This window comes from Gambusia affinis, linkage group LG24, assembly GCF_019740435.1.
Source record: "Gambusia affinis linkage group LG24, SWU_Gaff_1.0, whole genome shotgun sequence".
Classification (NCBI taxonomy): domain Eukaryota; kingdom Metazoa; phylum Chordata; class Actinopteri; order Cyprinodontiformes; family Poeciliidae; genus Gambusia; species Gambusia affinis.
Genome location: NC_057891.1, coordinates 10,035,273 through 10,060,401, shown reverse-complemented (window position 1 = coordinate 10,060,401; position 25,129 = coordinate 10,035,273). Strand labels below are relative to the sequence as shown.

General features: G+C 38.5%; 2 protein-coding genes across 4 annotated transcripts; one reads left to right on the top strand and one right to left on the bottom strand.

Moving 5' to 3' along the window:
* The first annotated feature begins 29 nt into the window (after positions 1-29).
* Positions 30-4,132, top strand: LOC122827010 (heat shock transcription factor 2 binding protein). 3 transcript variants are annotated; one of them, XM_044109470.1, is made up of 10 exons: positions 30-479; positions 728-777; positions 873-1,008; positions 1,475-1,578; positions 2,185-2,334; positions 2,500-2,644; positions 2,733-2,850; positions 2,925-3,028; positions 3,109-3,306; positions 3,391-4,130. In XM_044109470.1, exons 2-10 carry the CDS (start codon positions 736-738, stop codon positions 3,402-3,404), a joined length of 1,011 nt encoding a protein of 336 aa, XP_043965405.1. In that variant the 5' UTR covers positions 30-479; positions 728-735; the 3' UTR covers positions 3,405-4,130. The 3 variants fall into 3 exon arrangements, with proteins under 3 accessions (XP_043965405.1, XP_043965402.1, XP_043965404.1); XM_044109467.1 differs by having other exon boundaries at positions 3,109-4,132; XM_044109469.1 differs by having other exon boundaries at positions 704-777; positions 3,109-4,132.
* Positions 4,133-4,452: 320 nt separating this feature from the next.
* Positions 4,453-6,876, bottom strand: cryaa (crystallin, alpha A). The gene is made up of 3 exons (XM_044109465.1): positions 6,489-6,876; positions 6,197-6,319; positions 4,453-4,943 (listed from the first exon to the last, which is right to left on the bottom strand). The coding sequence occupies exons 1-3, from the start codon at positions 6,684-6,686 to the stop codon at positions 4,734-4,736; spliced, it is 531 nt and encodes a 176-aa protein (XP_043965400.1). The 5' UTR covers positions 6,687-6,876; the 3' UTR covers positions 4,453-4,733.
* Positions 6,877-25,129: the final 18,253 nt, after the last annotated feature.

The window sequence follows — 25,129 nt, the reverse complement described above, 5'->3', positions numbered from 1 at the left end:
TTCAATTGTCGCCGGAAACTCGGTATTTCCAGACCTGAAGTAAAATCAAAAGAAACGTTATTAAAAGAGGGGGATGCCTAACTTATGGATTTGAACAGTTTCCTAGCCACCAGTTTAAACGTTTTCAAAAGAAAGTCTTGCATATTTAACAAAGTTTTTTTTTTTTTAATTAATATTTTAAGAAGTAAAATAATTTTGAGCATTGCTGCAACTTACGTTGAGCAACCTACACAACTTTCGAAGCCATATTTATAATGAGCAGAAAAGAAATACTACAACTTAAATCTACTTTGAACGTCGAAGATGAAAAGGACGGAAATTATTTCAATTCAAAAATCTTCCATATCCGAGATACACTGAATGCAGCATAAGCCTCTGTAAACGTGCGGAGAATTCAAAGACCTGGACTGGAGTTTTCTGGCGGCACTTGGTCTGGCTCGGACAACTCTGGCAAATAATCGATTAGGAACGTCACTGAGGTATCAGCCGCACTTTCTTTCATATGTAGGCAAATATTATTATTGTTATTATATGATTATTTTTGAAATAATGAGTGATGTCAGGCATATAACTCAAGTACTTTCTCTGTTTTCTCACTTCAACATATCTTACTATCTGGTTAACATAACTGTTAGCTAGCTAACCTGAATCTATTTAGACTGATTTGTTTATTGTATTGTAAAAAATATTAACAATATAGTAGAACTCTGTCTTCTGCAATCCTCAGAGCCGAAAATGTCTCTATATGGCGGGAAATCAGTGGATCACAAGGCTAAGGTAAACTATTAAAACTAGAATTAGACCAATCAGGTTGTATTTTTTCTGCTTTAGTGTTGCCTTTACTGAACATTTCTTTCTTTTTTTTTCTACAGGATGCGTTTGTGAGAGTGCGGAAGAGGGATTTAGAGAAATTAACGACAGAAGTGATGCAGCTGAGGGAATTCCTGCCCCGAGTTCTGAATGGTGATCTGACTGAAATGCTTCACAAAGCCCAGAGAGCAGAGACAAGTAACCAAAGTTCCAACACACTTTATGATGCTTCAAGAAAAACCTTTGGGAAAAAGAGAAATTAAGGGAAAGCTCAAGTGGTGTTACCTTACCTTGTTATTTCACATCATTTGAGTTAATTTATGGCAACATCTTGGGACCAAAACCTATCATGCCTTCTTTTCATATCTGGTCCTCTTCCCAGATATGAATGGGTTTTGGTGAGAAGTGTGTGAGAAGTCTGTATCCACATTCAAACTCATCTATTTACCAACATGAGTTGAAATGCCACTGAGAGAGGAAGAAGCCATAGAAGTAACTTAAATCAGGGAAAAAGAAGAGATTTTTGAAGAGATGCTCTGTGGTTTGATGCTGCTTATCCAAATTTACATAAGCTTGTCACACTAGAGCAGAGCATATGGAAAGAAAGAGCTTGTTTAGACTGTGTCACATTAGAGGAAGTCAGTAAATGTGGCTTTGTGTTTAGAAAAGGAACACCTGGAGCAGGAACAGAATCAGCTGAGACAGGACTGCTCACATTTTCAGTCCCGGCTGGAGGCAGCGCACTCTGAATGTCAGAAGGAAAGAGAGGTGAGAGCAGAAAAGTGTCAGGCCAGGGGCAGTGTGGGGGTTTGGGAGAAATGTATGTGAAGGAAAGTCACAGAGAGAAGGAAAATAATGAAATGTATGTCATGTAGGATTGTCCAGGATTTAGCTCCATTCATCTCCACATCACTTCATTGCTGAATAAAACCTGCTTCACCTCCTTCTACATGGCACCTGCGCCCCCAACTGAACTGGTGGCAAACTGCATTTGGCATTTGGCTTTATTTCAGCAGTACTTTATTGTTCCACCTTTGGAACAATAAAGTACTGGCTAACTGCAAAAAAAACAAAAAAATATCAATTGGTAATGCTCCAATTAAATAAATAAAAATAGCTCCAATAAAGCTATTTTGTTGCCTGCCTGATATGTGAAATCAGATTATCTGATTCCTGTTCTTTTATCGCAGGAGGGGGCGCAGGAGCCCCCAACTGGACTGGTGGCAAACTGCATTTGGCTTTATTTCAGCAGTACTTTATTATTCCACTTTGTGTTGCTCAGTTACATAGCAACCCAAAAAACGTAAAGCAAAATCAAAATGTGGAAAGTTTTAAAGACAAGCATCCTTCCTGTGTGTATTTTTGTGTGTGTAGGAGAAGTTACTGTTGCGTGAGCAGCTGTGGCAGAGCGGAGTGGAGCTGCAGCAGCAGGCCGACTTCTGCGCCACCCTGGGATCCGCAGCGTGCAGCCTTCTGTGGAGCGGCTCTTCCAGGGAGGAGACGGTGACTACCTGGCTGGCTGATGTACGTCCGTCTCTGTGCTGTCATCCCCATGACAACCACCGCTGATTGATGTCTTCATCTCATAACACACTGCACATTCAACTAAAATATAATACTTTATTTCAGATGTCAGATTTTGCCGTCTAATGTTTCCGTTTCTATATTTTGTGCATTTCCATGGCGAAGGGAAAGCTCCCCTCCTTCCTGACTGTTGCTGCTCAGACTCTGGAGAGTTTCGTCAAGTCCATGGACGACGAGATAAAAACTCAACCCGGGGACCACAACTCTCAAGAGCACCAGTTTGTGTTAGCTCTGGTTGGGACAATCACAAGTGAGTCCAATATGTTGAAATATATATATAAACACTATGTATTTAGTTTGACTGAATGTTAAACAACTACTGTTATTCCTCCTATTAGATATAGCAGCAGTAACATCTGGGCGGGATTTCCTGTCCAGCTCAGGACACGTCCTGCTGGACACGCTAATGAAGCTGCTGCAGGTGATGAGGCCTGTCATCTTCCCCAAACTGAAAGTGTAGGTACCCAACTTTAGCTGTTAGAACCACTTTAACTAGGACACTCCTGGACTCAGCTGGTGTTCTGCTGCAGGTTGATGCTGATGGCTTTGTATAATGTGAGCATCAGCATTAAAGGACTAAAGTTCATCATTGAGAATAAAGATCTCATTCCACTCATCTGGACGCTGTTGGATGGTAGGGCTGATCATTCTGACATTTTGTAGTAATGGACTGCTGTAGTTTAGCATCCTGCCCTCTGATTGGCCCCTTGCCAGATGAGAACTGGGAGGTGTGTCTCCACTGCCTGCGCCTCCTCCAGTCCGTGCTGCTGGAGGAGGATGTTGTGCTGCTTCTCGGCTCCTCCTTGCTGGATCCGGAGCTCCAAGCTCGGGTTGGCCGGCTCACCTCCAGCCTGCAGCCCAGCCTGAAGGCCACAGCTCAGCAAACCCTGGAGGACCTGCAGGCCCTCCAAGGTACACAACCCTGCTGTAAAGATGGAAATCTGTTAAACATTTGGCTCTTCTCCGTGTGTTTACAAAGCTGTATGTGTGTTCCAGGTCTGGTTAGATAAACCCAGAAGTGTGAACTCTGGATTCTGCATCTTCAGTTTGCTTGTCGTCACCCATTGCTGTCTTTCAGTTAGATTTGAGCTGACCTTTAGGGGTCTGAATTGATTGATTTTATACTTCTATTGCTACACTGTTCTTCATTAATATTCATGGTATGTTTAATTTATTTATTAACCATAAAGATGATGGTTACACTCCACAGAGAATTGTGTTTCTGTTGTTGTTCTGCTTTTCAGCCACCTGCAAGGAGGTACTCATCCCAGTACTCATCCATCCATTGTACACCTACTTATCCTTGCACCAATCCAACATAGAGAAATATAAGTTATAATGTTAATTTTAACTGGTGTGTAGGCATCAAAAATGATGAGAAAGTTTCTATCCCGGATAGGCCTGTCGCAATAAACAATTAATCATACCATAAATTAAAACTATCGATGCCATTTTAATTATCACCTTTATTGTCTCTTATGGCCTGATCAGGGTTCGCCAGCTTTACAGCTGTCCATCTGACTAACTAATAATGTAAAAGATTTGAAAACAATATTTACACCACATGGTGGTAGGAGCATCCACAACATGTAGAACCATCATGTTAAGGCGAAATTCAACTACTGTAGATCCTAGAGATATGTTTCACTAAACATTGTATCCAAGCAGTTTTTTGAGGTGGTGTTTATGGACTACACTGATACTGTAATGACACAAACTGTTGCAACCTTGTAAGACTGGACCAAAATTCCTCTGCAATGATTTAGAGGACTTGTCAAGTCTAATAGAAAGTGATTTCTAATAAAGAAAATGGTTCTAGGAGCTGATGAATGAGGAGTGTCCTACATTATGTCTTGTCATAAATCTGATGGTGATCTTACCAAACCAGGAAAGGACCAGATGTTAGAAGGATGTTGGAATTGTACTTACCTGCTTTACCATGAAAAATGTTTGATTACAGACCACTTAGTCTTTCTGTTATTCATGCATCCCAAGTTCAGCTGAATCTTTGGGAATAAATGAATAGACTGGTTGCAATTTGTTAATTATACAGCTTTATTATATGTTATTAGCAGATATTCAATGAACAAGGTCTACACTACCTTACAGGGTAGGACAAAAGAAGAGGGTTTCGAGCACCTTACTTAGCAACCCCTAAGGGCTGATCTATGTTATACTTAAAAACAATGATACTATAGTTTTGAATGAGGATGCTATAGAGGAACTAGAAAAAATGAAGGAAGAAGAACAAGAGTATCCTCTTAGGAAGGGTAGCAGAAGAAATCTCTGGTTGTCCATCCCAGACTAGCAGATTCTTGGGGAACTGAACCGATTTTCGTCTATGAGGATGGAGCAGCATTGGGTTTGTCATCACGGGTGACGGGGATGCTACGCTCACCACGACCAGATTCACTTCCTCCAGATAGCTTTGGACCAGTCAGCGTCAGCAGACCATCAGTTGACAGGGTGCAAGTGATGGCTGATTGATCAACTAAGGTGGGCAGGCGGTACCGGCGATGGAACTCGCGAGAGATGTAACCATGGTCGTCCTGAAAAACAAAGCAGTTGGTGCCATAAGGAATGGGTTGAGGATTATAAATTTATGTTTTAAGAAGAAATATTAGGACCGAACTTTGCCATAGCTCAATCTCAAAAGTTTGAAATACAATAAATGTTTTACAGAGTTAGTGACTTCTTAAAGATTTGAACATATGTTAAATATAGGCTTCTCCACAAGGTGTCTTATGCCCAAAATGTTTATGAAATCTGGTTATGGTTGATGGTTTTAAGTCAAAGTGGAGTTCAACTGTGTTTTCGAGCTAGATGAAATGGTATTTTTACACCCTACCGAACAGTATTAGACTGTACAGAATCTAATTAGATTCTGGAGACTTCCTCTGATTTGGCTCGATGACGTTTTAGTTCAGATCGCTTTAGACTTTTTTTTTTGTGGAACTTAATGCCAAATTATTTGTGTAAAAACTGTCCATTGGCAGATTTTTTTTCCTGAAGCATATCTAAAATATTTGAAAGAAAATGTAGCTTGGGAAACTAAAATACCTAGGCCCAATGCTAGTTGACATACTACTGGCTGCTGTTAGCCAATTGAGGAGCGCCATTCATTTTCCTTTGCGCTGATTGGCTGTACTCCCAAGAGCTGGGGATATATATTTTTATAGCTTTAGCTTTTACTAGAAAATATCTTAGAACATAAGACACAGTATACCATATGTTGCCATTGGTTTAGAACATGAGGTCACATTTAAGATGCGAGAAAACTAATGAGTATTCACATTTAGTGGTACTCAGAACATTTAGAGAACCATTCAGTATTTTTCAGGTCCACCTAAGTTTGAAAAATGGTTGAATTTTCAGACTTAATTTTCTGTTGCTGGGTTTCAGTGTTGCTTCTTTTTTTCCTTTCCTCATCTATTTATCTGTTCTTCAATACATTGTTCTTTTCTTCCTATCTTGTGTTCTTTGTTCCTCAATGATTGACCCCTCATTCCTTCACTTTCCTTCTTTCCTTTTTTTATGTTCCCTCTTCATTCCTCTTTTCCTTCCATCTTTTCTTCTATCCCTGTATCCTTCTATCCCCTTGGGTCTTTCTTACCTCTGCTTCTTCTTTCCTGTCCTTATCTGTCCTTTCCTTGTGTTCTCCTTTATTCTCCCTAATATCCTCATCTTCTTCCTTCTTTTTTTTCTTTCCTGGTATCCCTCTAGTGACATCAGACTTGAACGCTGTCAAACTGTTATTATCACCAAAAGTTAGTCCTGATTGGAGAAAAATCAAGAGCATCACCTGTCTTTCTCCATGCTTCCCCTGAATCTCCAGGTAGTCATCAGTCACCTTCACGCTCAGCTCATCGGGGGAGAAGTGCTTGACGTCCAGGTAGACTGTAAACTTGTCCTTGTCAGACCTCACCTGAAGAAACACGCATGGATAGAGAGGTTCAGTCAGCACTGTGGAAAAAACTTGTGTGTTTCACAACACAGCAGAAGATCCATTTCACTCCAGCTAACATTAAGAGGAATATAAAGAGCTTAATAAATGTTAATTTGTTCTCAACTGTCAGGGTCTTAATTGTGTTTACCTCAGAGATCCCAGAGTTGGAGGAATCCAGAAGGTTGCGGAAAAGTGAGTGTCTGTAATAGGGGCTGATGGTGGAGCTGGTGTAGGGGAAAAGGTCATAGTCAAACATTCCCTCTCCGAAAAACTGGTCAAAGAGTCGCGTGGGGTAGATGGAGCCCAGGGCACGTCTGAACCAGGGGTGCTGGATGGCAATATCCATTGTGATGGGAGGCGGTTTGGTCTATGTTTGCTTAGTTTGGCTCAGGTTGGCAGGTTCACCTGCAGAACTCAGAGTCCAGTAGGACAGAAATTGCAGACGTAGCAGGAATAGGAGAATAAAGCAAACAATAAAAATCTGAGAGAAGAATGTTTCCACGGTGCTTCGTCCCCTGCTCCACAGCTGACAACTCTTTATATACCTGAGGACCAGAAAGACGGGCTTTAACAACAATCCCTCTGGAATGGCATTATCTCATGGTGGGTTGGACCCTGTCAGCAGAATCAGAGGTGACAGAGGGGGGTGCACCATTACTACCATACCCTGGAGCGACCCAATGCCCTCCAAACACACCAGACTCACATGGCTGCCAAAACAAACTATGGGTGGATGGAAGAATTCTACGTGAGGAACAAAAAGGACAGGAATCTGGCCTACAGACACACAGAGCAACTTTACCTGCATGAAACAGATACACACATCTGTTCAGCCAGTCAGTGACATAATGCTGCTGGATTGTTCTGCAGCCTGGCTGATTGTCGACCAGCTTTAGGTAGAATGATTCCCAGGATCAATGGAGCAAGAACCAATAACAGAGACAGTCATAGTGAATGGGACGCAAAACGTCTCTTAGCTTTAAGAGGTGGTAATAAAAATGCACAGGGAGTTCTGCGATGACAGATGCATGTTTGGTACAGATCCACCCTTATATGTGGAATCCTGTTTGATAGTGAGACGTCAGATGTTGTGGCTTGGCAATGCCCACATGCTTTGATGCAACAAAAACCTTTTGATAATTTTTGATCTTCAATGCCTGTAGATTACACTGAATGATCCAAGAGATGTTTTTGTAGGTCTGCAAAAATAAAAATTAGGTCCAAATCCGTTACAGGCAACATGTCTCACACAAAGGGAACCCCCAAAATGGAGTCCTGCAGGTGGTTTTTACTGAGATGGGAGAGTTGCTTTGACTCCCTTTCCTGTACCTGAACAGGCATTCAGTATTATTGCTTCACAACTGTCTTGGACATTTTAACATGTTATTTTAGGGTAACAGTAAAAACAGAACAAATAACAGAATCAAGGCCACAAGTGCTATAAATGTTCATGCTCTCAGCTATAGTGTGTTAGAAGATGTTTGGGGATTTTCACAAGCCTGTTGTTTCACCATCACTGGTTTCCCGTTGTATTCATTAGTGTAATCCCTCTGGGCTTTGGCTAGCCAACACGGGGGGCTTAGTGGCACCATGCAGCCACAAGCCAAGAGCAACTGGGACAGGCTGCAAAAGGCTGCAAAAGGCTGCCTGGCCCAGGGGAAGCTTGGGCAGTCTGTTTGGGTTCAGGGTTTTTAGCAGCTACACACTGGGTGTGGATGTAGTTAGACTGACTGCAGTTCAGCACAGTCAGCATTCTCCCTTTTTATCAATGGGCCAGACAATGCCTGTGTGCTCTGTCCTGCCCCAGCTCCAAAAGCCCGTTTTAGCCAACAACATGGAAGCCTACCAGAATGGCATTTGTAATATTCAAAGATTTTTTTTTTAAGTTCATTGAGGCAAACATGGAAGAAGACAAAAGTTAGGCAAGAGGATCTGACAACCTTAATGAAAAAATAAATCCTCCATTTTTCCCAGTCCACCTTATTTGCTGAAGGTGCAGCAAATAAAAGTTGTTGAGTGTCCAGCTCTGATATCTTCAGTCTATACAGATTCAGATGAAATTATATGCAGTTTATTTACAATGTAATGAAGTTTATTTCATCATGTTAGTCAATTATTGCTTGACTATTGTTAAATTAGTATGGTCACATCAAGCACTAGAATGGGAAAGAAAGAAGATTTAAGCAACTTTGAACAGTTATTAGTTGTTATCCTGGTTATTTCAGAAACTGCTGATGTACTGGAATTTTCATGTGCCACCATAATTCACATGTACAGGGAATAGAAGGGGGAAAACCCAGTAAGTAGTAGTTGTTTTGACAAAAATGCCTTGTTGAAGTTAGTAGTTTGACTTGGAAAAAAGTTAGCAGTGGCTCAAAGAATCACTTGTTGCAACTGAGATATGTAAAGTATCGTCCATGAACAGATATGCTACAGCAGGAGGAAACAACATAGGTGCCAGACCTGTCAGCTAACAACAGAAAATTTAGGTCACTGCTTATTCAAACTCACCAACATTAGACAATAACTGATTGGAAAAAAATTGCCTGGTTCAACAAGTTTAGTGTACTCCAATGATTTCCACAGTTACAAACTTCCAATCCCACAGAGCACCTTTAGGTTGTAGTTTACCAGAATTACCCTCTTCCATTTAAAGCTCTCCACCAGGAACTAGATTGTTGATTTGTAAAAGACTGGAACAGACAGCAACAAGGCAATCCACGAGGTGGTCGGTATGAAAGAGACCGCTGATGGCTCCATAATTCCAAAATAATGAAGAAATAACAGATAACAGTCTGAAGTCTACAATCTGGAGCTTTGTGGATTAACTTCATGATTTTCTGTTAGAGGGTTCTTCAGATTTGTGGTAATACAGACTGCTACAGGAGATTCCTCACAGCCTTCAAGATCTGCAAAAAATAATTAGAAGACAATTACATATATATTGAATTGAGCTGAATTGCCTTGAATGGAATTTGACCCTGTAGATGTAGCCAAGACTACAAAGGTGAGTTCAATAAGGAACACCTGTACCTGTCTCCCTGTGGAAAATCTGTAAAAGAAGCTGAAACTTTAGGTTGCCAAGCAACAACATCAAAACCTTCAGGATTTGGAGATAATTTGTAAAGAGAAGTGGATTCTAGACACTAGATAAAAGAAGCGTCTGCAGGGTCAGTAAGTTGAGCTTTTATCAGGGATGGTTCAAGAATAATAACAGGGAATGCTCCACCTGCTGTGATGAGCTGAACTCTGATGATCTATAACAGCACAATCAGTCTCTTAGGGCATGGAAGTACAAAGACTGTACACAAGGTGGCGCTAGTAGCATTAAAGTAGCTTCAATGGCATGTTTATGATTATATTCTTATGTGTATAGCTATTATTAGAGCTCTTTTTGTCTCTACTGTATATGATATTTTCATACCCTGGTCAATAAAATTGATTTATGGTTGATCATGGTATGAAACAGATAATCGTCATGCACTGGATCCGTGTTTGTTTTTCTCTGTTTGCAGAATAATTCCAACATGTTTATGTAACCACAGGGGTTCGACCCCATCCTTTGTTCCTGGGATTGGGGAGTACAAGTTTTTGTTTTTCTTTCATTATGCAAAACAGTCAAGCACCGTCAACTTCTCTGTCTGCACTGCCTTTGGGAAATGATAAAAATGTTCCCTACCCTCAGCGCATAGAGGGTCGATTCTGCCTGAGTTCTGCCCTGAACACAGAAAAACACAAACTATCTGATCCAGACGTGGATTGATCTTTCATAACGGCACCATTCCTGGCAAGATTACATAAGATCTCAGATCTGAGAGATTATTAATGCAACTAAAAATCGGCCTCTTATCTAATCTATAGTTTACTAGTATGTGGTCACTCCGCTTACATAACAGGTGACTAATCATTTGTTATATCAAAGCAACCAAAAAAATCAAGAGATACAAAGGACAGATATTCTGTTTAACATCCTGTCCAGGTTAGAAAAAGCATGGATGGACTCATTTCTCTGTATCACTTTGCAACAGGATATTTGTAGTTTTTAATATATTAAAAACATGTTTTAGATGAGACTTAAAGAATATGTCCTGATCAAAGTCCACACAAAAAGGACAAAGTTTGTTTCCACTACAGGAGCCTACTTCAGGAATTAGGGTTTTTTCTGAGACAGAACATCTTTTTTTTTGTCATTTTTTTATTGAAATACATGTGGACTTTTTTTTTGCTCTGAAGGTGCCAAACATTGTTCTTGTTCCCACTAAGTCCCAGTTTTAAAGGGTAAAGGCATTTAAATGGTTTACAATCAAATGCTTTGTAAATGCAGCCATCTTGCAGCCACTACTATTAAAAATTTTTTTTTGTGTGACTTTAATGTGATTTTACTTCTGTTTCACATGTATTCACTAGGGCTGCGCTGTGTTTCTCAGGTTCTAAGTTTGATTGTGTCTCTAAATGTTTTGTTCTTTATTGTTCATTCTACAGAACCTCAACATTAGTTATTAGAAAGACTTTCCAGCCTTAGATGACCATATTTTTAATCAGTGTTTCATGGTTCTGAATCCTGCCTGAGCAGCGGTGTGTAAGGAGATATCAAAGTGCGGTTGGATAATTGGCCTGTTCCTCTGAAGTTCCAGACATTCCTATGGGGCGGGTTCTGGTAGAAGTCTCTCTGACACCTGCAGACAAAACATCCTGCATTTAGCTTCAGACAAGCTGGAACAAAGCTACAAGAGTACCAGTGTATGATTTTTAAACATTTTTTCTCACTGATGTTTATCTTAATGTCTAAGATGTTTCTTCTGTCCACATCTGTGTGTTTCAGGATTCTTGAGCCTGTTTATGTTTTGTCATTTAAATCTTGTAAATCAAGAATCTTCTTTTCAAGTTTAGATCAGTCACATTACTGTGACATCAGAACGTATTTCAGATTGTCAATGGATTGGCATAACAATGGATTGGTATCTTTGAGTTTGGAACAATTTACAGTATATTCCCAAGATTCTGCACTGAAAAAAAAGAACTTATGCGGTTATCACATTAACAAAATAATATAATGTACTTTTAACTAAATAATTTCATGTTTCAAACAAAAATGTGATAAAATCATGTTGGATAAACAAGAAATTCAACAAATTAAAGTTTATAAAATTTAATCATGTTGAGATAACATGATTCATTATAGTCAGACTGGTCTTGTGCTGAAAATGACGAGTGAGATCACGGGATATCACACGAGACCACGCGAGACAATTGTTTTTTGCCTCAACTTGAATAACATGTATTCAAGTTGAGATAACGTGATTCAATTTAGTCAGATTCATTTTCCTCCGAAGAGGGTCTAGCGAGATCAGGGTATCATGAGAGATTATGTAAGATCACGCGACATAATTGTTTTGTGCCTGGGAAAACTTCAAAGCGGTTTTAGTTACACATTAAACTATAGATATTTGTTTTTCTCTGCAGGGCACTATTGGCATTTAAGAACTGCATGTAAATGGCTGCAAATGGCTGTAAAAACTACAGCATGAAAATACACTAAGGTGGCTGGGTTTTGAAAATACAGTTCTGTTGTACCTTTTCTAATTGTTGAGTGTTCTTTCTACCCTTTCACCCAGTCCTGTCTTAAAACACTTAATGTGATGTAACTTAAAAAAATGTCTTTGAATCAACTTAATTAAATCATGGAAAGGATTTCCACATGATTAAATGGCTTTCTTTCAGCATGATGCATGTTTGTTGAGCTAACTTATATTTAACAGTACCTTCACACTACTTAACTAAGTAGTGTGAAGGTACTACTGTAACATAAGTTGGTTTCTCGGCCGTGCTGTGGTGGCGCAGGGGGTTAGAATGCCCCACTTTTGGAGGCCTCAACGAGGACGTCGCTGGTTTCACTCCCCGCGACCTTTGCCGCATGTCCTCGCCCTCTTTCCTGTCTGCCTACTGTCTCAAAAAAAATACGAGCCACGAGCACTTTAGAGAAAAAAATGGAAGAAAAAAAAGTTGGTTTCAACTAAATTTGCATTAATCTTAGTCAAGTAGATTATTTGGGCTGGACCAAGTAATTAGTTGGGCTGGCTCTTTTAAATTATATTGGGTCCAACTATAATAAATGAGTTGAATCAACCTTAATAAATTAAATTGAGCCAACACATTTGCTTTAAATAGGAGTAACACAATTACATGGCGGTGGAAATAAAGCAAAGTAATCAGGTGGAAATTCTTTCCATTATATTTTTATGTTCATCCAAAGAATTATTTTTTTCAGTGTAGTAAGTATGGAATAGTCTTGTTAAGGCTGGACCAGTATTTTAGTTTTAGAGCTGAGCAACATTTAGAAAATCATTTCCATCAAGATGGATATGATTCTTGACAAACATGACTGTCTGAACTGGTGTGGTGCACGTTAGTAAGATCTGCTAATGCACAATCCTTCAGCATTATTCTGAATAAATTCATGAATTGAGGAAATAAGGAGAGCAGAATTATTTCCTCTTTGACCGTTTAGTCATACATATATTAACAGGATCAAATCCTTGATAAGGGGGATCAAAATGTTTAACTCCCCTCTGCAATTCACACCATATACAAAGGGGATTAACAACACACATTAGAGAAATTGACATTTTTATTTAGCATAATTTGCAAAGCTATATCATACACAATGCAGCCGACATTCCTACAGACATGCAGCAAATATTAATAGTTCACACTGTGGGGTGTAGCTACTGGTATACATTAAATTGTATCAATTCATGTAGGTGTCAAACAAATTATTGACTTGTTAGTTAAGGCCAAGAGCATCAAACGATCTAGGACAACTGAAATTTTATTGCTCTTTGGCAACAGCAAAGGAATTGGAAAATGAAAAATATTTAATAGAATTTTTGCATACAATTTAGAAATTCTAACAACTTTTAGAAGGCCATGAAGTGCCATCAGAAATTGTATGTAGCGCTTTGTGTCATCTATGCTAGATTTAATGCTCCAGGTTCATAAAGCTTACTGTAACACCCCACTGACTCCTGTGGTCTCCATATCTTCCATATCAGCTGATAAAGCTCTGTAACTCACACCATGAGACAATTTCTAGAGGGCTGCAACAAGCTAACTTCGTATGAAATTTGTTTGATAGTTAAAGTAACTATTATCAATAACTTCTTATTCAAACTAAAGTTTCAGGGTCATAAATGCTTGGTCTTTTGTGACGTCCAGGAAGACTCAATCTGCCCTTAGACTCATTTATGTTCACCTGATTAGGTTCACAGCTGTTTCATGCTTTCTCTGTTTCTGGATTTTGCCTCCCACATTAATTTGCTGAAATCCCAAAGTTGTTCCCTTTTGTAACTGACTGTTTCTTATCCATTCTTGAATTTCTTTTCGTTATGATGTGTTGCTTTTTGATATCTTTTTGGCCTACTTAATGTTGTCACATAGTCAAAGTGGTCCAAAAAATTATTTAGATCAAGAATTCAACGTTTAGTTATATTTTATCAACAGGGGCTTATTGGTTGGTTTTGGATAATGAAATCATTATTTCAACATCACTACAGCATAAAAAACATGTGCTAATTTCCTACCTAAAGACTACATGTTTAGGTTTACTTAATATCTGACATCTTATTAGATCAGTGGTGCCTCGTGAATTCCACACAGTAAGAGGGGTGTTCCCAATCAGGATCATGTATGAATATATAAAACCAGACAGCTAAGTTTTAAACCCACCAAGTCAAGCAACCCTACAATTCAGAGCTTCAGTTTAACAAATTGTTGGTGGAAAGGCAAAAACATAGCACATGGACTGGATTCTGAAAAATTACACAAAAGCAAAAAATATAGAAGGCTACCTGAAATTAACTTTACATCACAGGTACAAAGTATTTTAACTATGAGGCAAAAAACATTACATAGTGCTTTGTTAGAGTATTCAATCACTTAAAGGTTAATTTTACTTTTTGTTTTTTTGAAGCACTTAGATATATCAAATAATCAAATTTTATAATCTGACCAAAACTCAGTTAGAAGTCAGCAGTCAACTTCATATCGCCAGGTTCTATTTAAATGAGTTTTTTTTTTTTACCATGTTATTCAGGCATTCTGTCGCAGAATGACAATTACATTTTTACATAGATAAATTAATCATTTGTTTAAAAAAAGTGCTTACTATTTACTCAGGTAACTTTGAAAATTCAAGTGTAACAAAAAAACTAGGGAGGCCAATAATTTTACTTTTAAGAAATCAATTGACCCAGACACAAATTAAATTAATACTAAATAATTCACAGTGCATGACAACTTAAAATAGATCCCATTCCCATAGAAAGTTTTTAAACGGCCTCAGCTGAGCAGCAGAATGAAGCCCAGCCATAGAAGAGGAAAATGTTGCAGGAAACCCCACAGCAACGTGAACAGAAGCAGCGGAACGCCGCGTACAACAAAGGGAAGCAAAGTGAGGAGGAACAAGCAGGAGCAGGCCATCCAGCAGCGTCTTCGTAATATCTCTAAGCAATTAATCCAATTAATTAAAAGACAATTTGCATGGTGTAACAGTTGGTAGCAACGTTGCCTTGCAGCAACACGGTCATGGGTTTGAATCCTCTGTTGGGTTCTTTCTGTAGAGACTGTGCATGTTGGTAGTTAGTTGTGTGAAAAGGAAGAAATATATTGGATGTAGGCTAATGACTGAAGCCTTGGTGATGATTAACTATATAAACTTTTCCATTGACCATATAGTTATGTAATTTGACATTTTGAAAATAAATTTGCTTAATGGAAACACGGCAATTACGGAAAAACACATTTTTCAATTAAAAGTTTGCAACTGGGATGAAGTGTTTTTTGTTGTTTTTTTTGGCCACATAAAAATTGGTTTATTTCTCTGAACTGCAATGGAAACACTTTATTTCACATCACAGGAGTCACATGATTAAAAACTAGATGTTGGCACTAGCACAAAGCACAAAGAAAATGATGAGAAGATGTAGTTGAAGGATCATGACAGGTCATGTTTTTTTAATGACATTGTGTGAACAAACTTCATCACATGTGATTTTAATTACGCTTCTTATTTAATGGAAACACTGTTTTGCACATATTTGTAATGAAAACACAGAGACTGTGAGAGTGGGGTCAAACTGACCCATCCAGGCAAGGTTAGTCTGGCCTAAAAAAGTCAAAATCCTCATCTTTTCATCATTAATTCTATTAAAATTCTGCAAATCACCTGAAATGTGGATATACAATACACTCCTAAATTATTTCACGTCGGGAACTTTGTGAGTTAACTTTACACAGGGCGGTGACAGAAATTAGTATATGACTACAAAAACACTGAACAATTAGAGAGAATTCCACAACCATTCATCCACCAGATGAACCTAGCTTTAACCAAGCCAGACTTCTACCTTCTGCTGCCCCCTACACCAATCTTACACACACATGGAAGAATCTATTCCTATTCCATGTGGGAACCAGTGCCATGCAGACTCACTCTCAGTTAAAGTATTCAAAACAAAGTCTTAGTGGTAGTCAAATAATATGTTTCTTCATCTATGCCTAAGATTGAGACTTAAAGCAAGCAAGGTCAAGGAAAACAAACATGAAGGATGATCAAGCAAGTACAGAAAAATAAGTTTTTATTCTGACCTCTGAAAACTTCATGTTGTATTTATTTATGCTATTTTTACCTGTTATGGAAGTTTATTTGGTGTTCTGAAAGGAAATACAGATGAAATCTGTAGAGGGTAAATACTTATTCAGAGACTACATAAATCATGTGACAGCGTTGTGTGTGTGGGTGTATGTAAACTCTGCTAAATCAATAGAGTAAAATGAGTGCCCTCTGCTATGTTTTTCATGGTGTCACAGTGTGTCCATGCACAGTTAAGTTGAGATATAGTTATAGCAATAGTTACAGCTCAACCAGGCGGTTTAATTGGACAGCTGTCATTGTCCTGGTATGCATGTATGGAGGGAGAATCAATTTATTGACAGAAGTGTGTCCAACTGGGCCACTATAGGTAGAGGTGAGCAGCTTCCAGCTTGTTAGTTCTGTTTTAGCTGCTCTATTACAGACCTAAACAACTGACACCTGCTCTTATGTGAGACAATGCTGATTTATGAGAGCGTTTATGTGGATGTGTGAGCTGCCTAGTGCTGATATGAGTCAAACTTTTTCATACTTTATTTTTGTGTCATTATGCAAACAATATAGTGAAGGAAAAGACAGTTAAGCCCCAAATTGTTCCTACTGCTGTGTAGATTCAAGCTTAACGGAATCTCTCAATTTGACCAACGTGTTTCTTTTGCCTGGAAGTTGCTGACCTACTAAGACATAGATTTCTAGTTAAGCTGGCAGGTAAGTAGAGCCTCAATCACAGAAGCAGCAGGGTAGATTATGCTAACTCTCTTTATTGCTGGCAAAGACATTTTGCCTCTGCTCCACATTCAAATATATTCGGAAACCAGAATTTTCGAGGTAGGAGGGAGGTGTTATGACCTTCTCAGAGACATGTCCTGTCTATCTGCCAACTTTGTGTTATAAACTGCCAAAGTCAAACCGAAACTTGCCAAAGGGTAGAAATCCAAAACTAACAGCTTTATGTCCTTGATCTTAACCTTTTTGGAGGAGTTTTTGCATACATCTACCATTAAAGCAGAACACATAATCAAAGACACTGCTAGGATTTCAACCCAGGATATCCTAGACAGGCACATTGACCAACTAAGCCACAGTGCCTTGTAAATAGTAAAATGAGCATATGTCAGATGATGTGTGAAACAAACTAATTTTAAAATAAATACATTATGAACACCAATTCTAATTTTTTTGAGGTTTTTGAATCCAGGATCCTCTTTTGACAAGCAAGTCAGGTGTTTCCCTTAGTGTAGAAAAGAACTTTGTCATGCAATTCCTGGTAAGCTTCATAGCTTACCAGCTTTCTTCATAATTGATCTGGTACATTATGTCATAGCCAAAAAATTAGTAACCCAATTGTTTAAAACATCAACAGAGTCCATGTCACCAGCAAGCAATCATTTCTCCATGTTGAGAGTTTGGAGCCTGTGGATGAACCAAAGCTAGGGGCTAAACTCAGAAAGTGTCAGCATGGTATAGTCAAAGTCCAGATCAAAGAAGAGATTAATTCTTTTAGCATTCAGCTGTGTATGTGGATGTCCTTGCTTTCGGCTGACTGAGAGCGAGGATGCCATCTGTGGAAAGATGGTTTTCCAAGTTTCATTTCTCTTGCTCTTTACATTAAATAAATGTTCTACGTTGTGTTGTTGTGTTTCATATAAAATCAAAACATCCAGCCGAAGTTTGTGTTTGGAACCAAATGTGGAGAAGTTCACTAGGTGTGAGGATGTTTGTGTCTCGCTGCTGTTGGTGGTTTGGTTTATTAATCTTTTCGCTATGATTATATAATTCGTTTTTAGTATGAAGCATCAGCAGCATACTAATTCACAATTAGCTTTTCATGTTCCTCTTTGGCAGCGAGCGGAGAACCACTGACAGTGAATTTTTTACTATTCTAATGTTATTAGAGCTCAGATCAGTGAAACTAAGAAGACAGCTCATGGGTTGTTTGTGTTGCATAGCAACCACAATGATGAATGCTTGTTTGGCTGTTTGATCTCCTGTTCTCTGGTGACTGAGAATGCTCTCTGGTGTAGTTTGGAGCTGCATATGAGAAAAATAGCTCATTTCTAATTATGGGCTATATGCTGGATTGTTAGGACTGTGCCGCATTGTTATTAGGAATTAATTTGTTCTGTGACAGCAGCAAAGCACATTGATGTTCACACTCCACAGCCTCAGGGCGAAGCTTCACATTAACCATTAAGTTACTTCTACAGCTCCCCTATGTTTAATCAGTATAAGACTGATTAAAAGCTGCAGAAGCAGAGTTTCTCTCATTGTAGCACTGATTTCACTTAAACATGAAGCTAAGTCAGCCGCTGACCTTTGACACCGGACCACAGTGACTCCTGACCCAAGCTCTCTGTTGGAGGATTTCCAGGAGATGTTCCCTGGTTCCTCTGGAGAATAAAAAGTGACTCACATTTGACCTGAAACATTTCTCTGAAAACTATTGCTCAAGAATTCTAACAGAAGTTTGAGAACTTTGTGTAAAATGGGTTTTTATCAGCAGCTAGGGGAAGCATTTTCAGGCCATTTTCTACAAGCCATAAACTCATCAACCCGTTAACTCATTATCTTCCGTCAGTCTGAGATTGGCCTCCTCTCTGGATCATTCTGGAAGATTCCATTCACAGATTTGTTATATCTAAAATATTCAAAATAAAATGCAGCTTAAAAAGCTGAAGCAGCCTGGAAAAAATGCCACTTGATGCACTCTTGATCATCAATAAGCTAGCTTGTGCTTTCAAAGCATCTGTCACAAAGTACTAGAGAAAACTAGTGGTCAGAAATGAAAAGATGTGTGAGCAGGGAGACCTATCAAACCAGTTCCACGGGTTTCCACTGGTTTATCAGGAGGAATGGGCCAAAACTCCAGCATACTAATGCAGGAAATTTACAGAAGGAAAATCATTTTCTTGTTACTGTCTTGAAAAGGAGAAAACTAATGCAAACTTCTTTTTGTTAATTGTTCTGGGATTTAGTCAATGCAAATAAATTGATGTGTGATATTTATACCTTTGGATAAGGGATTAATTCATTTGTCAAACATTTGTCACTCATTCATCGTAACAAACACATGTCCTTTTGGAGATTCAAGGCATTTCTTCTATTTCCAGGCATTGCTTCATTGAAGTGAAAAAGTGAGGAACAGTTAGTCAGATAAGTTGACTGTTTGTACTGTAGCTTTTCTGCATGAGCCCGCAGGCTCTTTACTCAGCTCGCTGCTGCTGCTCAATCTGACAGCAGGGTTAGATAAGAGCTAGGAACAAACAGAGATGAGTGTAGGAGAGGTGTTTACTTCAGCCAGCCTTTCTGTCACAGCTCGGATGAAAGGTAGGAAGTTCTAAAGAGAAGAGAAGTAACTTTCTTTGGGCTGCTCTCCTGTCACATCGATTGGAAGTTGATTGCTTACAGTCCGTCTCTCCTGTGAAATGCTAAATTGAAGTAGGTTGCCAGGTCTTGCACTGAAGATGCCAAAACAGCCCTGATCACACACTATTTACATCAATCCTGTTTCATGCTAACAATTCAGAGTAATCACTGTGAAGGTTTTCTCTTCAGTTCCTCTGTAAAACATCACACACAACCCAGGACTGGAACTGACTGCTACGCCTACAGTGTGAAGCATGCTTCCATTGACAACAAGTCTGCAGGTCCTACGTTCACACTGGAACATGCTGTATAAAAATGGTGTTCTGGTCCTCAAGATTGGGCTCTGGTTTTGTTCTTTTCTTGGAGTTTTAGGTTATATTTATTAGAGTTCCATAAATTATTTGTATGTTAGGGTGTTTTCACACCGGATAGTCTGGTAGACTCAGTTCCATTGGGGAACAAAATTGTAACATTTGTTAAATTTTCTGCTGATGTGGTTCGCTTACGGTGGCACTGCACCAAGAACTGAGAAACTGAAGAAATCAACACAAAACCAAAACCAGCGCAACTTCCTTCTTCACAAAATGTGAACAGAAATGGAGTGGTGTCAGATTTTTAGCAGTTTTAAAGTTTGTATTTTGATATACATTGGATGTCGCCTATTACCGGTAGTTGCTAACGCTAGCAATACTGCTACAATTGCCATTACTACACACTGAGTCATGTCCACAAAACCATACTGTCTATTTTAAGTGTATTAGAAAACTAAAAATTGTGGTCTCTAACCTCAGTGAATGCTGGGTTTTTATGTATGAAACTTTTGTGAGCAAAGCACATTGGGAATGAGCTCATAGAAACATCATGGCAGAGGAAGTTACTGTGACACATCTATAATCCAACAAGAATATTTTGTAGGGTCTTGGAGAAGAGCATGATTTGTGATGAAAGATCAATTCTGATGCACAGTGTATGTGTGGTGTTCACTAGTGTACAAACAAGTCCTTGTTACACAGCATGAAAGATGTATAACACAGTTTAAACAGAAAAAGGAATACATATGCCAGTTCTGGAGAAAACACACAACAGACATTTATCTGAAAAAGGGAATTTTCTTTAAGGTGAAAATCAGTTTACTTCTATTAATCTGTAACTGAAGAGCCTGATTTTATTGGACTTTAACATCCACTATGAAGTGTTATCAGCCTTTACATTTTGCCTTGCTTACTAAAATGGACTTTAAAACCTGGTTTCAGCCTCACATGTGAAAATTCAGCAGAGCCGTATGTGAGTGCAATCTTTACAACAGAAAACAGAGTGAGCAAACCATAAATAATTTACAAACCAAAGTATAAAAAATAAACTAAAAGACTTCAAAAGGCTAAAAAAAACAAACAACACAATGATCCAAATGACTCATGGCTAAAGTAATTTAAGTTTATCTTTTCTTGCAGTAAAATAATCTACAACGGAGAAATGTAAAAACATTTAATGTGAGTACATGTTTGTAATCAAAACCCCAAAATGTTTGCCGTTATCATCATCAAAGTAATAACCTAATTTGGCCAAGTTTACCTCACAGGTTTTCTATTATTAGTAAAGACTTGTTGATGTCCTCCATAAAGGTTTCCTTGAGTGTTGAAAGAGAAACATTCCTAACCAATCAGACGTTCTCCATAAATAACAGCAGCCATATTTTCCTATCCACAGTGTTTGTTGCTGAAAAACTCAATCTTTGTCACATTTGAACAAAGAACACAACTCTAGTTGAAGTTCCAGAAGAGTTTGACAAACTCTACATATTTGAGCTTATGACTGCAGGACAAGAAAGTTTCAGTTTAGTGGTTGTTGTGGAGACTTGGTGATAGCAAGATGCTGCTCTCTGTTGGCGTTTTGACTTTCTGTCCTGGGGAACAGGAAGTCAACGATTACAGACTAAAGGTTCCCAGGAACACTGATCAGCCAATCAATATGAGACTTATTTCCTGCTTTTTGCACATCTTAACAGTGACTATGTATAAAGGGCGCTGTATTATCTCAAGGGTAATGTCCACACATTCTGTCTTTCTGACATTAATTAAAGTAATTATCTTCTTGACACCGATTCATGTCAAGCAATCCTTTGAATTTGGCACTTCATTAAACTCTTTATGAAACTCAGAATACGTAAAATACAAATCAGCATGATGTAATTTGACAGATTTAATAATAATAAAAAATCCTCTCAAGAGCTGTCGGTGCAGACAGCAGTGTTTGTAAGTGAAGGTCTCATGTTTTACTTCATTGTAATTAAATGTCTCATCTGATTTGGTAGTAAGATACTGTACATGAATGTAAATGAATGAAAAAACATAAATGTAATTTATCTGACAGTCAGCATCAGCCTCTATAATGTACTATAGGTTTTATGCTATCTATTTTAACAAAGTCTACTGTATAGGGTTCAGCAGTTGTTACTCAACTAAACCGACAATGAGAAATGGACTGTTATTTTACCCTTGCAGATAAATCTGTCAGTGTTGCTACCACTGGTCTGATTAAGCAATAGGCCAGTAACAAAAACTCAGGGGGACCAATGAGAAGGAGGTTACTCACTTTTGTTAGCATCACAGAGGCTAGTGACTAGCATGGCTAGGCTGATAACCCACTGGATTTGCTGTCCATTAGCAAAGGTAAACTGGTGTTAGCTTTGAAAAGGCTAATGACTAATCATTACACTTCCTGCTGGAATAAACACATACATTTTTAAACACAAAACTTTATCAAGAAAAATCAACTCAAACCACTCTGGCTCCGCCAGAGCTTTGGCTCAACTCTAACTCTTGATGACCATTGTTACCATAGAGGCAGTTACAGTGTTACATTTTGGGGGCTTTTCCACTAAGGGCCAGGTTTGTTTGGATAGATTTTTTCCCCTCAATAAAAGAAACATAATAATAGTAATAAAAATTTTATTTATTTTTAAATTGCAGTTTTCTTTGATATTAGCATTTGTTTAATGATCTGAAAGAATTCAGACTGGATAAAGTCTCTTGAGTCACACTGGGGCTTTGTTTGTTTGCACAGTCAAGCATTAATCTTGCACAGTGCACATGATGAAATATCTATTTTTGCGGACAAATGCAACTCCTGGAAAACGGCCTTACACCAGAGCTACTGCTTTCTTACCCATGCTCACCATCACTGAGGAACCCTGGGCAATAAATCAGGAGTGAACTGTTTCCTGAAATACCATGTTGAGATGCGCCCCATCGGCCAGCAGTTAGGTGTCATCTTTGACGGTGCCTAGAGCCTTCCTTCCAGTTGTTAAGAAAGGGTCATCTGCATACTGTAGATATAACCTTTCATTTCTAAATGTCAGAAGCTCACTTAGCTGTCAAAACACAGAACTTGTTCCAGAAATCAGACGCTGGGTTTTTGGCACTGTTTTTTTTTGGTTCTCAACCCACCATACTTGTTGGTGGGTTGAGAATGGTTGAGTAGAAAATGGACAAGGGTTAATCTGTCTGCCTGTCTGTCTGTGTTTTCTGATGAAAACGTAGCTGTTGCTTATCTTTTGCAGACATTACATTCCAGTTAATTCTGGGTGCATTCATGACGACCATCACATGTGCTGATGACCATATGGGTGAATCCATAGTGACATATTCTGGTCAGATTAAAGCCCTTTGCAGGCTTTAGCCTAAAAGCCTCCAACTGAACTGAAGAAAGCCAAGCACTGTCTGAAAAGATACAAGCACGTTGATCATGGTGACAGATAATTGTTAATTATTATTAGATTATTATAGAAGAACAGAAAAGATCCCAGCAGGCGATGTTCATTCTACTGATGAAAGTGGATAGGTGTACTTCAGACGTGCCTAACCTAATTAATCACACCTCCAGCGTTGCAAACAGCAGGTAAACAAACCCTGTGCTGAGATCAAAGGTAAGTCTTTACAAGAAAATAATTTATTAAAGTTCCAGACATTGGAGAAGTTTTTTTTTCTTCATTTGCAGGTAACGTTCACCATTTTGTCTCATTAAATGTTGTTTCTTTCACATTAGTATCAGGAGAGTAAGACAGTATGCAGAGAGCAGGTTCTTCATAATGAATACATTTCAAAAGTATTTACATCCCTTGAACTATTCCCCATTTTGTCGGGTTACAGACACAAATGTCTGGTTATTATTCTGGGATTTATGTGACAGAAATGCAAAAGTGGAGAGAGAGAGAGGGAAACAGGACAATGTTTCAACAATTTTTCAGAAACAGCCCTCTGAAAAAATTGTTGTGCATTTGTATTCAACTCTTTGCTCTGGTACCCCTAAATAAAATCCATCCATTTAATCTGAGAAGTGTTGTGCATGAATGTGTTCATGAGTGGATCTCACTTCCTGAGACCATAACGTTTGGTTTGTGAGACCAGCAAAATATAAAAACATAAATATGACTGAGAAGTGATCTCTGACAGTGAGATGTCAGTTAAATCTGAAGCATTTGCTCGACAAAAAGGAAAAGGGTTGCTACAATGAGTTTATTCACCATATTTGCTTTTAAAATAATGGTCTGAGAGAATTATGAAGCAGATTTTATGCATGATGATGATATCAATATCACCTCTTATTTCAAATGATGATACTGTTCCAAATATGACCTTTTGTTACATAAAAAATAGAGCAGAATTTTTTTTTCAAAAAGGTCCCTATAGGGGAGAATTTAATCTGTGGGAGCATCTCTTCTTGATATGACTGACTGAATCATGAATCCTCATTTCCCAAAGAGATTACCTACATAAAAAATACAAACACTGTGTTTTTGTTGTGTGTATGTTTCTGTTGATGTCTTGAGATGTTGCTTTGTTATTTCCACACCATGTTATTTCTTCATGGTGGAATCTGTTTTGTGAAGCACACCCGTCCCTTTTGCTTCATAATGCCCCAACAACATGATGCTGTCACCACAGTGGGATGATGTTGTCAGCCTTCACATTTCTTCCTCAAGTCATTGTGATGAAATCCTTAAACATAGCTTCATTGGAGATGAAGAAATGCCATTGTGAACTCTGGCTGTTTGGGTTTCATATTGTAATCATTCTGTTCATTTCTAGGTTGATTTATGTAAGAAAGGGCTAACCACATTCAGCTTATTTTGTTGTCCATTATAATCATTGGGGTTTGATCGATTTGTAGCATTCTTCCCTTTACATTTAGTTTTCATATGTTAGTGTTTGGGTTTTAGTTCCACATGTATTATCTATGTTTATTAGTCTTTCCTCAGTCTTCCAGTTTGTTTTCCAAAACCTCTTCAATACTTCCCTGGTTCCCATTTTCTCTTTCTCCTTTCTTTATAAGCAAGGAGAAAGAGAGACATTTCCTGGTAAGTCCTTCTCTCCTTGTGTTTGTTCAGTTCTGTAATTAAATTCAGTTTCATGCAGCAGGTTGACTCCTCAGTCCTGTTTGTGACACAATCCATGTGAGTATACAGTGAATAGAAGTACAAATATTCCCCTGATTGTTTTTAATGAAAAATATATATTCTAGGTAATGTATTGAGCAGACTAAATGTAAATAACAGTATTACACCTGTTTTTTCTCCGCTGTTGCTTTTTTGTCACCTTTTTGCAGTTTCCAGATCTGCATGCAGCTGATTTACGTTGAATTGTAGAACCATTAGAGAGAGAGCTGGCCTCTTTTCACAGTTCTGTTTGTTTTTATAGGAGTAGAAACACATAATGTGTAGGTGTCATTGGAAGGCATTTTCTATCTGCAAAATTCCAGTCCTTTTTTCCTTCTCA